This window comes from Chelonoidis abingdonii, chromosome 10 (genome assembly GCF_003597395.2).
Source record: "Chelonoidis abingdonii isolate Lonesome George chromosome 10, CheloAbing_2.0, whole genome shotgun sequence".
Classification (NCBI taxonomy): domain Eukaryota; kingdom Metazoa; phylum Chordata; order Testudines; family Testudinidae; genus Chelonoidis; species Chelonoidis abingdonii.
Genome location: NC_133778.1, coordinates 33,920,408 through 33,938,060, shown reverse-complemented (window position 1 = coordinate 33,938,060; position 17,653 = coordinate 33,920,408). Strand labels below are relative to the sequence as shown.

At 38.2% G+C, this 17,653-nt stretch overlaps 1 protein-coding gene across 2 annotated transcripts in view; it reads left to right on the top strand.

Moving 5' to 3' along the window:
• ITGA4 (integrin subunit alpha 4) overlaps positions 1–17,653 on the top strand; it is a 59,059-nt gene that overhangs the window by 8,643 nt on the left and 32,763 nt on the right. Inside the window, exons 3-14 of one of the 2 annotated variants that reach the window (XM_032783808.2) lie at positions 259–365; positions 473–602; positions 2,294–2,361; positions 2,987–3,116; positions 7,063–7,148; positions 7,482–7,544; positions 7,645–7,782; positions 9,348–9,459; positions 12,857–12,951; positions 13,582–13,672; positions 15,306–15,351; positions 15,732–15,886. In XM_032783808.2, coding sequence (XP_032639699.1) covers positions 259–365; positions 473–602; positions 2,294–2,361; positions 2,987–3,116; positions 7,063–7,148; positions 7,482–7,544; positions 7,645–7,782; positions 9,348–9,459; positions 12,857–12,951; positions 13,582–13,672; positions 15,306–15,351; positions 15,732–15,886 — 1,221 coding nt within the window. The remainder of the gene's footprint in view (positions 1–258; positions 366–472; positions 603–2,293; positions 2,362–2,986; positions 3,117–7,062; positions 7,149–7,481; positions 7,545–7,644; positions 7,783–9,347; positions 9,460–12,856; positions 12,952–13,581; positions 13,673–15,305; positions 15,352–15,731; positions 15,887–17,653) is intronic. The other variant, XM_075070076.1, reaches the window with a different exon arrangement.

Here is a 17,653-nt window from a genome sequence, read left to right as displayed (position 1 = left end):
GCTGTGTTTGGATCTGGACATATTATATGTATGGCAGCATACCTTCCTGTCTGAAAAATATGAACCCATACTAAATATCTGTACATGGAACTTCCTGTGCAAAACACATCTGTATAAATTTTGCTGAACTTACACTGTTTAATATAATCATCTAGTAATCAAGCTGTATAAGAAGGAAGCCATAGAACTTTAGTATATTTCCTGTGATCAAGCTGATTGTCATAGCTTTTTTGTTTTGTTTTGGTTTCTTCACTCCAGGCAATCCATCTGGAGACTATTGTGGAAAGACCTGTTTTGAAGAGAGAGATAATCAATGGCTGGGTGTCAGCTTGTCCAGGCAGCCAAGGGAAAATGGAACCATTGTTGTATGTATTGCCTTAAGTACTGTATGCATTTTGTCACACTACCTTCACAACTTTTACATTTTCCTTTCGCATCTCGTGGTGTTGTTTTTTTTTCTTTATATATACAGGCATGTGGACATAGGTGGAAAAATATATATTACATAAAAAATGAACACAAACTCCCTAATGGCGTTTGTTATGAAATCCCTCCTGATTTTCGAACACAACTAAGTAAAAGAATAAGTCCTTGCTATAAAGGTAAGCAGAGAGTTTGGTGATTTCTAGGGTTTGATTAGATAACATCCTACTTGATTTGAGGAAATAAAAGAACAGATATGCCCCTGGAAAAAAGAAATGAGCTGGGGGTTGTGAACACTTTAAACTGTTTTGTTTCTTGTCTGCTCCCTCCTCCCACCTGCCCTGGATAGGCTTTCTGCTATCCAGAGCCTGCAGTGTGGGTTCTGAAGACAGAAATCTGGCCTATGGACTAAACTTTCTAGTGAAATTTTGATCACGCTGAAATAATGTTGATTCAACATCTGAAAAGGGCAACCAGTATTTATTCAGTGGGCTGGTCCCTGCAGGGCCTATTTTCTTTATAAATAGGCCAGTGCAGACTCAGTTCATCTCTTTGCTCCGTTCACCTGCTAGGCATATGGCGCACAATGTCTGAGTTAACTAGAAACAGCATCCTCAACTGGCTGTTGTTCCCTCTTCCTGAGCATCAGATAGACTGTTCCCAGTAGCAACCAGTGCTGCCTACTGCCCCATTCCTGAGTCTAAGACCTGCCAGGCCTAATCTCTCACCCAACTTGTAGCCTGCAGGAAGAGGCCTCCCTCAGCGCCCCTGTGCAATCTACAGGGGAACAAGAATGAGAGCAGGATGGGACCCAAGATTGGAATGGTGGCCTCAGTGCCCCCAGCAACCTACCAGGGGATCCCCAGCTCCTGTTGTACTTTCCCCAAACTTGAGGGAACAATACATCAAAATATTTAGTGATCCTATCCCCAGTTGAGGTAGGGGAGAGCAGATAATCTGGCCTTCCCACAGATAATGATGAAGAAACTCCTTCCAGCATCCCCCCCCAGAATCAAAGACAGCCACTGGCTGGATCATCCTTTCACTTTCCATGGTTACTGGGTGAAGGGAGTAGGAGGCGGGTAAATGACATGTGAGTGTACATGGGAGTGAAATGAAGGAGAGACTGAAGGGAAAGTGTTAGTAAAGAAAAGGAAGATATTGGAGTTGGAAGAGCATGGGTATAAGGAGCCTTGCAGAGGAAAGACAAAGAGACGTAGGGGACTGAGATTAAAAACATGAGAAAGGAAGGATAAGAAATGAAAGAGATGGAAAGTGGGAACAAGACACTGGGATATCTAATGGAGGAGCTCTTCCAAAAATCTAATGGAGCAGCAGGAGAAGGCAAAAGAAGCCATGGCTGATCATAAATACGAGCACTAGTTTGATTATTACAGCTCTAAACTGTACATGCACTGGATTCCCAGCAGCGATGCATAGGCATCATGAGAACTCCAATTAAAGTAGTTATTTCCATCAAAAGTTTGGCTGGAGTTGTAAATGGGGTGGGAAGAGGAGTGTTAAACCTCCTAGCATTTGTTATTCAAACACTGTGTATAGTGACGTTTCACTTTGACATACTGTTTTCCTGGACTGACTTGCATTAAAGGAGATTGTCACCTTTTTAGAATAGCTAAATCCAGGCTTCAAAACCTAGCTCCAATCAAGTGATGCATTTTGAATGGGACAATTTTCTCAAGTCCTTTGTTATTCTGGTGTGACGTTGAAGTCCATGTACTATTTTCAACGGTAGAAACCAGTTCTTGTTACTTATCTCTGCTTTCATTTCAGAGAGCTGCAGAGGAATTCTGAAACTCTCTGTTTTTCAAGAAGATTGTAGACTTTAAATCATTTTTGCTTTTATATTCAGATTATGTGCGAAAGTTTGGAGAAAACCATGGGTCATGTCAGGCTGGGATTTCTAGTTTTTACTTTAAGGTGTGTATTAAAAAAATCGGTTTCCTATTTAACTATTTCCTGGAAAACATCATACATTTGTGCATAGTTGTGATATTTCATCTTTTTTTTAAACGAAATTTATTAAAGATAAGAGTTTTAGGTATATAATAATTTTCAAAATGCCAAAACATAATTTATCATGGCACTCTATTTTAAATCCAAAATTCCTTTTTATTTTGAAAGGAAGTGAAGAATATAATAGAGCGTATTTTTTATTATTCCATTCAGAATAACCTATTGAAAGAAATATTAAACACTAATAAGGCTTACATTCTGTATATAAAGAGTGATGCACTATAGTGTACATTTTTATGTTCTACCTGAAAATATGATTTCTAAAATATTCTGCTGAGGGGGAAGATACCTTGTTTGTGGTTTTCTTTAAATTGCTCACCGCTCAAAGCTTTTAGTAGGGAAATAATAACCATATTTTAAAAATGTAAAACATTTTATATGTGATCTGATTTTAACGCACTGATGTTGAGCCAAATACATGTCCAGTGTAATTCCATTGACTTCAGGGGAGTTATACCAGGCATGAATTTGACTCATCATGCTTATCTTTAAGAGTTTAATACATCAACATAACACTTTTTTTCTCCAGGATTTAATTATAATGGGAGCCCCAGGATCATATTATTGGACTGGATCTGTCTTTGTGTATAATACCACTGCGAATACCTTTCAAGCTTATACAGATTCGAGGAACCAAGTAAAATTTGGAAGTTACTTAGGTATTTAAAAAAAATTTTATTAATCTGTTTAGCTAATTCCCTGGTCTATACAACTGGGTGTGAAATGTCATCTTTGTTACACTCCAGAGTGACGCCCCAGACCTGTCTTGTGATTCTGAGTGTGATATTAATCTTCTTAAAATCTCACTTTTATTCTGTGTTCCTCTACATTTTTCTCATCTGAATTGCCTCAGACATTTATTTCTGAACTGCTTTTATCTTCATTTACAATAATTTCTAATCTTGTTTGATTTAAAAGAGTGACAGTTCACACTGCACACTTAAGACTGCTCTGTTTGTAAGGACTTTGATTATAAATGGTTTTGTAGACTTCACTCAGCGCTACAATAAGCAGATTTCATGCAGTATTTAAATATGTTTAATAACAGGCTCAATGATGGCTTTGCCATGAACTTAGAGTAAGGGGTTGTGTGTTATTGTCCTTCCCCATGGACAGCTGGGAAGGGGATTGTGACTCAAACAGTCACAGGCTTCCTTCTGCTTCTCCAGGGAAGGAGTGAACTGCAGTAAGTCTCTGTACTGCACAGCACACACGTTTCCCAATGCACTAGTGCAGCTATCCTGGCCGGCGGATTGGGGCAGCAGAGAAGGTCTGCCTTGTCCCCACCCCAATACATCCCATCCTGCTAACTGTCTGAGAGTCCGTCCCCGCGTCCACCCCCCACACTGCTTCTCCTGTGGTGCCCCTTAATGCCATGCTAGCTGAGTCACAATTTATTCCTTGCCCTGGGCTTCCCAGTGTGTCCAATCTCCTATATTTCTGTCTTTTAGGTTGCAGTTTCTTCAGGGCTGATTCTGAACTCATTTTGTATATTTTTGCAGTGCTAAGCACATTGTCAGCACATAAATAACAATAGTATTAGCAACTGAGGAAAGTATCTTTTGTGACCAGCATACAATTCAAAGCAGACTACTGTAATTAATCTATATGCGTTCACTATCCTTTCTTCTGGCAGTGATCAGTGATTGGTCTCTGCTTTACAGAGTTATTGTTTCTTAATAACCAATGTGGAGATTCTGGCAATCTGGAGTTTTACAGGAGAACATGAGAAATGGGTGTTGTAGGGTTTGATTTCAAGATAGGGGGAAGAGAGGGGTTTCAGTAGCAGCCCGCCAAGGAAGAGAATACATTAGGAAAGAGAAATCAGTGAATAAATAATGTTTGGCAGGATTTCCTTAGCTATACTTGAATAGCTCTAAATACAATAATAAAAACAGGATGTGGTCGCAACATTTTTAGCCATTTTCTTGGTGGTTTTAAATTATAATGATTACCATTTTGAAAGACGTTCATAGAGTATAAAAGATCTGAACTTAGGTATGTATATGAATACATTCTAGACCTGCATCTTAATGAGTTAATTTATAATTATCAGAAGTTTAACCCCATCTATGCTTCCTCTTATAGTCCAGTATACATTTTTAATTGCACTTGGTCTTTCTATTTCCATATTTCCTATAGGGTAAGCCTAATGGGGAGATGTTTTATCTGCTTTTCAGAATGAGAAACAGAGTTCTTACAGAAGATGGATGATAAGAGGGATAGCAGAAATGTCCCTTTGCAGTAATATATGTAGTCTTGAGAACTCTGTCTCATAATTACGGTGCTCCAGCAAAGCACTTGCTTGTATGCTTACATTTAAACATGAGTCAACCCATTGAAGATGCGACTTAGGTAGGAAAAACATGTGAAGACAGTGGGAGTGCACATATGTTTAAAGTTAAGTACGTGCAGAGGTGGTTTGATGAATTTAGGCCTGAGGAGAAGTCTAGCTGATATGCACTGACATCATACACTCTTGCAAGAAGGGTACATTTACATGGGACATTGCTCCTTCGGGCAAGGTTAAGGGTTTGTAGGCCTCCAGTTGGATAGAGGACATTCTGGAGATCTGAAAACATATGTGTGGAGGCTCTGCCCCTTTGCATTGCTCTCCAATTCCCCCAACAGCATAACTCTTAAGGAAGTTGTGCTATTGCTTCCCCCCTCTGTCTGCGGAAAGATAGCACAAGGGAGTATTTACTTTCAAGGGAAATTTCTGACAGAACTGCTGCGGAATGAAGCCATGTTTAGTACCTGTCCCCAAGCCACATTCCTTCATGGGTTTGGGACACCATTTGGGAGTCCCAAATACATACTGCTCTGGTGAAGGAGCTTCTGAGAAGAGGCAGATGATACCATGTTGTCTCCTTTTCCTTCTTCAGTTTCAGGGCTATTGAATTAATGACTGCTACTTCTTTCATCCCCTGTGTGCTTTAGGTCTGGAGGTAGAAAGCCTTCACTCACCCATTACTAAGAACCCAATGCATCTCCCATTAAATGTCAGTAAACTCCCACTGACTTAAATGGAAGTTAGACCAGGAGCTAGGTTAGGGAAATCTTGAAATAAAACAGCCTTGGCTCCTCTAAAATGTAGACCTTTTGATTCAGCTTATTTCCAGGTTTCTCATTTGACTGCTTTCCTCTTGTCAATGTGAATGAATGAAGAAGTTATTAATCAACTTATCTGTGACTTGTAACATTTTGTCAGGGTTTTCTCCTGAGATTTTCGGAAGTGTTCTAGTAGGAGAAAGAACAAAACTCAGATGAAATGTTGTCCCAGCCTCAGAAATGGTTTGCTTAGGTGCAGAGCCTTGAATAATGAAGGCATAAAATTCACATTGTTTTCATACAACATATGAAAAATAATCTTCAGACCAGGCAGAGACCTGGGACCTGCAGTTACCAAAAAATCATTAGAAATGAATGTTCTTACACTTGGACAAAAACAAAATAATTTGAAAGTAAAGATCAGAGCATGAAAATTAAGGTTCATCATCTTGTTGAATAAGTAGAAACTGGGAGTTGACCTTTAAATGATAAATGGTCTTGTTCACCCCTTATAGCTTAAAACACAAAAAGAAAATGCTGGCATAATGGGAACCTGAGTTCCACACAGTCATCTTGGCAAGTTAAAGATTTAAGGCACAATTCTCCCCTATGATATTGTGCTCCCTACTTTCACGGAAAGCTGATGAGAGTTCTGTAGTTACAAAGGGCGCAGAATATAAATAAACTAAATTACACCTCTGTCTGAGCACATCCAGTTGTGTCCCATATTGCACTTTGAGAGGAGGACAAATGACCAGTTATGCATAGCTTAAAAAAATAAGGCCCCAATCTTCAAATAGGTTATCTGTGGGTGGACCCTATATAGCCCCATTAGTCAGCAGGGCTCTGCACAGACGTAAAAGTCTGCCCCTGTGGATCCAACTGCCTGATCATTGCCAACAATATTTTCTTATCAGCCAGCCAAATCTAATATCCAGGTTGTGTAAGAAGGTGCTTATCCCAAAAAAACACAAATCATCAGTATTAGTAACAGTATTGTGCTTTTGTTTTATTGCAATACAATAGAAACCAACCACATTTGAAATAACAAATCTGGTGATTGCTTTCAGTGATATAGTTTCTCTTTGAATTTTCTTATGTGAATGTTTGCATTAATCTGTTGTTACAACTCAGACCTATTTGTGTGTAAATGTGTGTTGTTAAATAAGGTGGATTTCCATTTTAAAACTGATTTTTAAAATGGCAAATAATTGGAAAATGGAGGTGTGCTTGGCATCTTTTCTCTGATATGTGTTTCTGACATTTTTAATGTGAATTCTAGCAATTGGGAGCAAGCCTGATTATTTTTATTGACCATCTTGTTTATCTTATGAAAACTTACCTTTCTAAACATTTTGTTTATTATTTACCTGCGTGAAATTTCACTTTATCCCTTCAGAGCTCATCTGAGGGAGGCATATATTGTATGAAAAGTAATAGACCATAGTTTTATTGGATTGTTGACAGTATGCCATAGAGAGCACCTCTAAAATTGTATTCATGGTGCCTGTAATCATATTACTGCATTCAGTTATGACTCTATTTCATTTACAGGATATGCTGTTGGAGCTGGCCACTTTCTGACACCAGCTAGTACAGAAGTAATTGGAGGAGCTCCCCAGCAGGAGCAGACTGGTAAAGTAAGAGGTGCTTTGTTGTTGTAACTTTTCCTTTTTGGGTTGTTGGAATGGAAAGCTAAGAAAGTGGATTTCTGTGGTCCAGGGGAGCACAGAGAATTGGAGCTTCTCTGAGTTGGTGAGAAGGAATGAAAGGAAATGCAGTGTGAAAGAGTGTCTTGCTTGTTCAGCGGTGCTAAGAAAGGATCAGGCAGGAGACAATGCATGACTGTATTTTATTTTGGTGCCTTTTGGGATTTGTCTTTCCTCTACAGCATATTTAGTATTTCATTGTTCTTACTGACAAACTGTAAGTGCAAAGAGTTGAATTTCTCCTATGTTCTCCTCTTATTTTAGGCTTACATTTTTAGCATTGGGACAAGGGCATTAACTATTCTGTCTGAACTAAAGGGTAAAAAGGTAACCTTTCATGTTATTTTGGTGCATATTATGACTTCTTGTATGTTCTCTTAAAGATTTGATAATTATTCACTTCTTGTGTGTGTGTGTGTGTGCACAGCTTGGTTCTTATTTTGGAGCTGCTGTTTGTGCAGTGGATCTGAATACTGATGGCCTCTCAGACTTACTGGTTGGAGCTCCAATGCAAAGTAAAGTCAGAGAAGAAGGAAGGGTTTATGTTTACATCAACTCAGGTTCTGTAAGTGTGTCTTTTTTTTAATTTAATAGTAATTCTGACTATTTAAAGTAAATCTGGTCCTACAAACCAAATAGCAGTATTTTCTGCTTTGTTACAGGAATTCTGAGGATGATGCATTTGAACTGCATGATTTACAGTACAACTATGTATTCTGCTAAAATACCACCATGCAAACTGGGATCTTAACTGAAACCTACTTTATGCTAGTATCAGGGAATATGGTAGAACAGCAGTATGATTTTGCATATGAATGTATCAAGTGATAGCCACATCTACTATAAATCTGGTGTTCATAAGAGAAAGTGTTAAAGTAGAAGAAAGAGCAACGTGATTTCATAACTTGATACGCTAGTTAGTATGTTACTGCAGTCTATTTGCATGCACTCCACAGTTATATTGCTTATTATAATTTGAAAAACAGATATGTTAGCTTGTTGAAAGCCATTCTTTTAACCACCAAAAAAGGGAACAGTTTGTGAACAGAATAGGTGATGCTTCAAACTCAAACAGCTTGCAGCTGAGCGAAAGATGTGTAGTCACTAGTAGCATTCAGGAAAAAGAATGGTAGATCTCTTTATTCCCCATATTTTGATAAATGAAATAACTGGAGTTGTTATATATTGGTATTCATTTTTTCTGTGCTTTTTAATCAGAGGTTAAAGTGTAGTCACTTTTTTCATTTTCATCTCCTTAGTTAATTTTATTTTTAGAAATTTTATCCTCAATTATTTTCTCTCTCACATATGCATCTGCTATTATTGTTTTCTTACCACAATTTTTGTCTTCATAAAGGGCTTGATTATTCCTTGATGCTTCCAAAGGTGCTTCCAGCTGTCCAAAGATCATATTAAGTCTATGAAATAGGGAGTGAACTGAGATGGGATGGGAAGATGGCACTCTCTTTTAGCGTGATGTTCTTTGTGGCACTGCAGTGATCTGTGTGCTGTTTTGATGTAGGCTTATTATCGCACACAGATGTTCACCATTACAACAAATTGTTTCCCCCTTTTTGAAGAACAACTCCAGTATGAAAAGCAACTCCATTAACATTACAGAGTCCTGTATATATTATTTTTAGTGATTTTCATAACCAATGTGGTCAATTTAAGGAGTGAGATTTTTTTTCTGGCTACCTGCCTTGCATTATGAAAATTGCCCTGGTATATTAAAGTCAAACTGGGCTTAAGAGCCAGCTGTTTGTAGTAAACAATTATGTTGATGAGTCACAAGAAGAGAATCCAGTTCCCTCTCTCTGAGTTGTGGTGATTGTTCAGGGCTAACAAGAGTAAAAAGTTGTTAAAAACTTTTTTACTGAAATGTGCAGACGTGATTCTGAAAACACAGAAGGATCAGGCCAATTTTACATGTTAATTTTTCAGTGCAGAGCCACACTTTGAGCTCCGTTTACTTGTGCAATTCATATATCCTATACCAGCCTTATGATTCAGAAATGTGTATTCTGAGATAGCATGTTACTATCTTTGATAGCTTATGCACTGAAAAGGTCAACAGCACATCACTGGAAATCCCTTTTTTAATGTACATTTGTTTTTGTTTTCCTTTAGGGAGCAAAGATGCTAGAATTGGAGATAGAACTAGCTGGGAGTGACTCTTATGCAGCAAGGTTTGGCGAATCCATAGCTAATCTAGGAGACATTGATAATGATGGTTTTGAAGGTATTAATGAGTATATTTGTAATTCAGGACAGCAGTGTAATATAAATATGAGAAGTGAATGTTTCAGGAGATTGTTAATGGATGAAAGGGCCTATCATTCTACACCTATATTCCAAATTTACTCCAGGTCCATAGTCATTACCATCTGATAACTCTTCTCCTGTGTGAAACTATAATGTTAGACCAGGTTGTAGTGGGTGTGTGTCCAAATCGTGTCAACCTGTCTCAGCAGAGAGGCCAAGGACTGAATGGATATGGAGGCTGAATTACCCTCTCACCTTTAGATGAAGTCCCGCCCTCCCTCATGTTGGTGTGACAAGGTTGCAAAGTTGATACTGCTGTTACCTGTACTAGATCTGCTCAGAGGATAGAGAAATTCAGTCTCGGGGGTTGTCAAGCCAACTCCTCCAAAGAGCACTGTGTTCACATTAAAAACAATACCAACATGCAGGCTCTTCTGAAAATTGCAATTAAAGGGTCTACCACAGAGAGTCAATGAGCTACAATGGTTTTAATGGTCTTCTCTTACTTCTCTTCTGTCTAAAATATCACTGTTAAATAAATCTTCCTCCCCTTCTGTTCTGACCATGTCATCCCTTCCTTCAGCCCTTGAACTAGCTTAAGAAGTGGCTTTCAGACATTTGGTTTGGGTGGGAGGGGCTGCAGTTGGCTAAATAAAATGGGATGGAAACCCCAGAGGAAAGGGAGGCTGAGGAGAGTGGGCCAAGTGGCAGCATTCATAGTGTGGTGTCTTTATACAGAACAGGAACACTCAGTGTTTCTACTCTAGCAAGTAGAGTGTAGATCGCTACTCTCTATCAGCAGAGAAGGCAGGCAAGCAGACACCCTATGTGTGAGGGAAGAGAAAGTACTTCTCAGGAATTCTCTGCTGGTTTCTTGCGTCCCCTTTATAAGCTCAGCCACAGGTTTTGCTTTCTTCCTCAAAGTTTAATCTATATAGGAGAAGGTAATCATGCCCAGGCCCAAGAACAGGCAACCTTTAATGTACTAGGTGTCTTTTTACTACATCAGATTCACCCTGCACCTACAACTTTGAATGTATCTCCTTTTATTCACCCTTCACTTCCTGTACTCGTCTTGGTTTACTCTTCTTACTGCTCCTGTTATCTCACATTCTTGGCAGTACACTCTCTGTCATGCAGCCTCCTAGTCTTGAAACAATCACCTTCTTCTCATCCTCTGAGCATCCTCTCTCTTCTTTCAAGAATCTTTCCTCCTGTGCTTTCTTCCTCCTTCACCATTAATCTCCATAGCTGCATTTTTTCCTGACCTTTCTTTGTTTTATATGCAAGCTCTCAGGACAGAAAAAACTTCTTACTCTGTTTAGAAACTGACTTCTACGTTTATGTGATTAATCTATCCAAATGATGATGATTGGTAAAATATAGTATGTCAAATTAACATAATTTAAAGATAAACCAGAAGTTTATGGTGTATAAAGAGATCACCATCATGCAAATAGTTATAATTTGTAATTCCAGTGGTGCCCACGATGTGCTAAGTGGAAAGAGTTGTACAGTCAAAAGCTGTAATAGGTATTATAGCATAGAACAGATAACATAACAGGTAATATGACATAGAAAGGGTATTATAAGAGAGTTAGGAGAGATGAGACAGTGGAGGAGGAGGCAAGGTAACTTAAAACTGAGGATGGAGAAAGTGGAGGAGCTATTTCCTGTAAGAGAAAAAAAGACATGGTAGAGAAATATGAAATGATGAGAGAGTTTGTCTATAGGAAGTACAGGGAAAAAGTATGTGAAAGCTGTTTTTTTCCCCAGTAGTTTAAACCCTATGAATCAATTAGTCAAGTCAGTTGGATGTACATTCATGAATGAGTTTACCTCAAAGACTGTATGTTTAGTCTTAATTAGATAGCACAACTGTCTGTCATATTTTCATCTAGTCAGTAGAGATGTAACATTTTAACCACTGAAGTACAGTACTGGATTAAATCAGAGAACTGTTCAACTGAACCTAGTCAGCAGAGACTTTCCTTTCATGAGTTTTTTTGGTTTGATTCCACTCATATTATTACACTTTACAAAGAATCAGATTGTTTATGAGTGAAGCCAAAAATCTGTTCATTTCCCTTGGTGCATTTTGAACTGATGTACTCTGTATCTTTCATTTGTTCTGGCTATTTGAACAACTATGTTTGTGATTTAGGAACTAGTCTATTGCTATTCTTTCACATCTGCACTCCCCACTGGAATTAAATCATGTAGGCATTCAACATATTACTTTGTTTAAAGCCAGTTACCTTAATTTCCCTGTTATATGCCCAAACAAGCATGTTAATGAGATGTTAAGCACATTTAAAAATAAGGAAAATTGACTTGTTTTAGATAAAGTAATAGTGTATGGCATGTGTCTCACAGCTTTAATCGTTGTGGGAACAACAGAGGGCAGCAAAATTATCATAGTTTTAGCAGTGGGACGAGATCTTTTCTTTTTAAGGGCCAATGGCCATTTTAGCTTTCACTCTTTATTACCATTTAAAAATCAAATGTAATCTCTCTGTAACTTGGCGCAACTGCACTGGAGGACATGAATATGGAACTTGTAGTGTGCACTAGCAAGCTCCATGTGACCAGCTAGTGAACACCAGAATTTACCCCTCTTTAGCATGAACTAATGCACTGTGCAGACAAACCCTTCCCAGCTGAAGGGCTGTTCTCTTCACACTTAGACTGAGTCCCCATCTGTTGTCACCAAAGTTACTGTACCACAGAATAACCACGTCTAGACAGGCATTCAGGCTGAACTGTTAGTGTAAAACAAGGCAGAAACCACACAGAAGCAGTACTATTGATACGGCTCTTTCTTTAAATCCTGAAGCCCCTTTTCAAACTTCAGATATTTCCGTGAGCTCCTCTATTTCCTCTTGGAAGAATGGTGTGTGCTAAAGAAAGGCAAGAGCGAGCCTTCGTTCTAAGCATTACAAAAAAAATGGGGCCCTGAAATCAAACTTACTAGTATGAACCATGTACTTGGGCATAGGTCCATTAAGCCTCCATGCAGGGGTCTGTTATAGCATGTGTGATTACAGCATCAGGGCTACATGTATAAATATTTGACACATCAATTACAGCTATAAATGGATCTTCATGTGTCATAGGACCAATCCAGGCTGCTTCCTGTGCTCTTGCTGAATAGGTTATAAAATTTCGAACCATCATACTTCATATCTGCTGGTTGGCAAGGCATTTTATAAACTTGTAAAGGCAATATTTGACTCTTTAAATATAAACTTATCAACCTCTACAGTCTCCCATACCATATAAACAAATTCAAAATGAGAAAACTGTATAAAAATATTTTTCTTGTTTACTGATTACATATCATTTCCCTGTATTAAAATAAAATCTTTCTACAGATGTTGCCATTGGGGCTCCCCAGGAAAATAATCTAGAAGGAGCAATTTATATATATAATGGCAGGAAGGATGGGATATCTTCATCCTTCTCGCAGGTATGGCTTTCTTGATATTCTCTTTTAAAAAAAAACATTGCCAGTAAAGTCTTTAAAATGGCCATTTTTACACATACATATTCCCAGCGTTCTGTGCTTAACAGAGGTTGGTTTTGTTAGCATTTCCACTGCAGTCATATATGACAGTTCTGGATTCATGCTCACCATGCATATTTGGATGACCTGTCCTATTTATCTGCTGTATGTGTCTGGGAGTCCCAAAATGTTTGCTCAAGTCTATTCAATTAACAGGGATGGGAAATCCTGCCTCTTTACTACTCTCTGTTTGCTACTCTCTTTGCTACTCTCAAGGAGGGGGGATTTAGGTCCCTCACTTAAAGGACCATAGCCTTCTTATAACAACTATATAGTGGAGAAATCTGCTTTTTCTCAATGTAACAGAAATATCTGAATACATTGTAGTTCTCAGGTATGGATTATGGGATATAATATTTGCAACAAAGGAACCAGTATTGGATTCAAACTTAATTAAACCGAAATCAAGAAGTGATTGGGATAAGGCGCAGAGTGGTTGTGCTACAGTTTCCCATTGGTTACCATCTAAAATAAATATTACTTAGAATGTTTGGAAAAGCTCATTTTCATTTAGGGCAGTCCTTTATTTTTCAGAGAATACAAGGACACAGAATCAGCAACACTTTAAGCATGTTTGGACAGTCCATATCAAGTGGCATCGATGCAGATAACAATGGTTATCCAGGTGAACTGAACCGTCATTCCTATTCTTCCTGTTTAACTTAGTATAAATGAAATTAAATGTAAGCTGGTAGGAAACAAACCAGCCATGCTACTCAGAATTTCTAACCTAAATGAAGGAGCAAAAACTGTGAGGGACAGACCATCATCATAACAGTTTTGGAAGAGAAAAAAAGCAGTAAAGCCGAAAGCAAGAGGCAGTTTTTCTGTGACAGGTTAATTTCCTATTAGTTAAGGATCTCAGGCTCAAAACTAAGTTTGTGGTACAGCAGAAGAGAAAATAACCATAATATCTGTTTGTAGTACTGACTGTAGTACTTCATCCAGTGATGTCACAATCTGACATTTATTACATCGCCATTTTCAACATGCAGGTGATTGACGTCAGTCATTGAATTATGGAATTACGGAATAAATTAGTTTGTACTGGCAAAGTCTTGATAATCAACAAAGGTAGTAAAGGAAATGACCAGGAGCAAAAGGTGTAGCATAGAACTTGTGGCCCAGGGGACTGGAGCCTTAAGTTATGGCAGCCTCTGCAAGGTGACGTATGGGTGGCGCCAATGCTGACATGCCCCTGTTGGCTCAGCCATGGGCCCTGTGCTTGGGCTTGAGAGAGGCTCCTTGGAGGAAAAGCTCCTTACTTGTTTGAGAGTCCCTTTATGCCAGAAAGTCCTTAGGGAAAGTTTTACTGCATAGAAGCAGAAACTCCATGACTAAAGAGAGACATAGCAATATTTAGATCAGTGTTTCTCAAACTTTTGTACCAGTGACCCCTTTCACACAGCAAACCTATGAGTGCGATCCCCCTTATAAATTAAAAACACTTTTTTGTATTTAACACTATTATAAATGCTGGAGGCAAAGTGGGGTTTGGGGGTGGAGGCTGACAGCTCGCAACCCCTCATATAATAACCTTGTGACCCCCAGTTTGAGAACCCCAATCTAGATAAATGGTTCAAGTGAATACATCTATCATAGACTTATGTTCTTCTGCATTGGTGCCCTCTACTTTGTTCATTCACTATCTCCAAATAAAAGACTTTCTTGAGAGCCAGGATAACATTTTCATAAGCACCCAAGTTACATTTTGAAAAGAGACTTACACATTTAGGAGCCTAACTCTCATTGAAAGTCAATGGGACTTAGGCTGCTATGTCATTTAGACACATTTGAAAATTTTACCCTTAGACTAAGACTCACAGAGTGACTTCACATTGTACCTTTACTCTGTCATGTGAACACTTTACATTTAATTTTAACGAGAATAATAATTCTGGATTAGAGAAAAAGTCGTAAATGCCTCTTGTTTTAGCTGAATTGTACTTCAGCTTCAGTAAATTTTACTTTTAGTGGACTTTGAGTTGCAGCCTTAGCTTATAGCATTAGCAATGGCAGGAACATTAACATGAAGCCTTAACAGAAAGTTAATAGATACTTTTGAGGAATCTGCATTGGAAATGTCAATGATAGATAAAGTATCTCTCTGTATATATATTAGCATATCCCCTCTAATTAATAATGTGCAAATAGTGTTTTAATATAGTCCAAAGGGTAAATGTTCAGTAAGGTACTTACGCCTGAGAAGTGATTCTTTTTGACTAATGATGCACATCTATCTTTGTTTTTTTGTACAGATGTAGCAGTTGGTGCATTTCTCGATGATTCTGCTGTGCTGCTGAGGTGAGGCTGATACATTTCAGTGCTTAAAGACAGTTGGACTTAATTGTAAATTATGAGATGCAATTAAAAAATATGTAATGTGCCAGTGACCTCTTAATGCTCTTTATGGTGTTTTGAACTTTAGTCATTAAGCACTAGAATTTTATTCTACATTGATGTATTTAAGTAAGCAGCTCTGAGTAAAAGGAAAGTGACATCCTGAAACTTCTTGGAACAATAAAACCCTCACATTCAACATGTAAAATTCTATTTTTATTCTTACAGTGTATAAGACAAGACACTATCATAAACATTATATTTGAAAATAACAAATGTGTGTAGAGGTAATTATAAATTAATGCTGAAGCATTTTGTGACCATAAACTGTTTTGTATTCTTAGAACAAGACCAGTGGTGATTGTTGAAGCTTTTTTAAAACACCCTAATGCTGTAAATCGAACTAATTTGGAATGTGTGGAAAATGGCCAACCTGCTGTGTGTGTGAATTTAATGCTTTGCTTTACCTATAAAGGACGAGACGTCCCTGGTTTTGTTGGTAAGCGACTTGATAAATATTTTGTATTGAATACATGGATCGGTTTCCATGCTGTAACATATTTTACCATCTGGACTATAAACAAATACTGTGTTTGTAAAGTAATCCATCAACCTGAACACAGTAGGTATCACTGTCAAAAACCACTAAAAAGCTATGACGGTAGGATTAAGGAGAAAAACAATAATGCTTCAAATATAGATGGAACAGAAGAAATCCAAAAAATGGCATGGGTCCAATACCAGACTGGAATGGTAAATTAGCAATCATGATGCAGAAAAGGCAGAATTCAATAAGTATTTCTGTTCTGTATTTGTATTCGTGTCTTGCAGTGATAATGAAATACTTTTTGTTCCACCATCAACTGGGAAGGATATAAAACAGCAACTATTAAAATTAAACATTTGTAAATCAGTAGGACCATTTAATTTGCATCCAAAAAGTATAAAAAGAATTGGCCAAGTTGCTCTCTGAACCATTAATGTTGATGTTTGACAGATCTCAGAACAGCGGGGAAGTTCCAGTGGACTTGGACTAACAAAATTAACACCACTCAGGATGGTTGTATCAAAAACAGTTAGACTAATGTTTTTATGAGATTATAAGGATGGTTGATAAGGATAATTGTGTTGAAACAACTTACGTAGACTCAGTGCTTCATTCTGATAAAATATAGCACTCTACAAATTCAATGCATCCCATATTAATGAATTAAAAATTGGTTAACTGATCGATCACAAAAAGTAATTGTAAATCGGGAATTGTCATTACATGGAGGGTTTTTAGTGAGGTCCCACAAGGTTCTATTCTCAGCCCAATGCTAATTAAATATATTTATCAATGATCCAGATGAAAATACAAAATTATCGCTCATACAATTTTCTTATAACAAAAAAGTTGGTGGAGTGATAAATAATGACGGGGACAGATTGGTTATACAGACTGACCTAGATTGCTTAGTTACGATGTCAAATGCAAGTTCATACATATAAGAAGAAAGAATATACGTCACACTTATAAGATGGAGTATCCTGTCCTGGAAAGCAGTAACTCTGAAAAGGACTTGGGGGCCATTGCAGAGAACCAGCTGAACATGAGCTTCCTCATTCAGTATTGTAGCAAAAAAGATGAATGTGATCTTTGGATGTATAATCAGGAGAATACCAAGTAGGATTAGGAAGATATTACATCTGAATACACTATTTCTGAATACACAGATAACTGGCTCTGTGGATGAGGGGAAAGCAGTGGATGTGTTATTTCCTGACTTTTAGCAAAGCTTTTGATACTGTCTTCCACAGTATTCTTGCCGGCAAGTTAAAGTAGTATGAGTATGAATGGACTATAAGGTGGATAGAAAGCTGGCTAGATCATTGGGCTCAACGGGTAGTGATCAATGGCTTCATGTCTAGTTGGCAGCCGGTATCAAGCAGAGTGCCCCAAGGGTTGGTCCTGGGGCCAGTTTTGTTCAATATCTTCATTAATGATCTGGAGGATGGTGTGGACTGCGCCCTCAGCAAGTTTGCAGATGACACTAAACTGGGAGGAGTGGTAGATACGCTGGAGGGTAGGTAGGAACAGAGGCCTCAGACAAAATTAGAGGAATTGCCGCCAAAGAAAACCTGATAGTTTCAACAGGACAAGTGCAGAGTTCCCTGCACTTAGGACGAGATCCCATGACTGCTACGCTAGGGACTGAATGGCTAGGAAGTAGTTCTGCAGAAAAGGACCGGGTTAACACGTGGAACGAGAGCTGGCATATGAGTC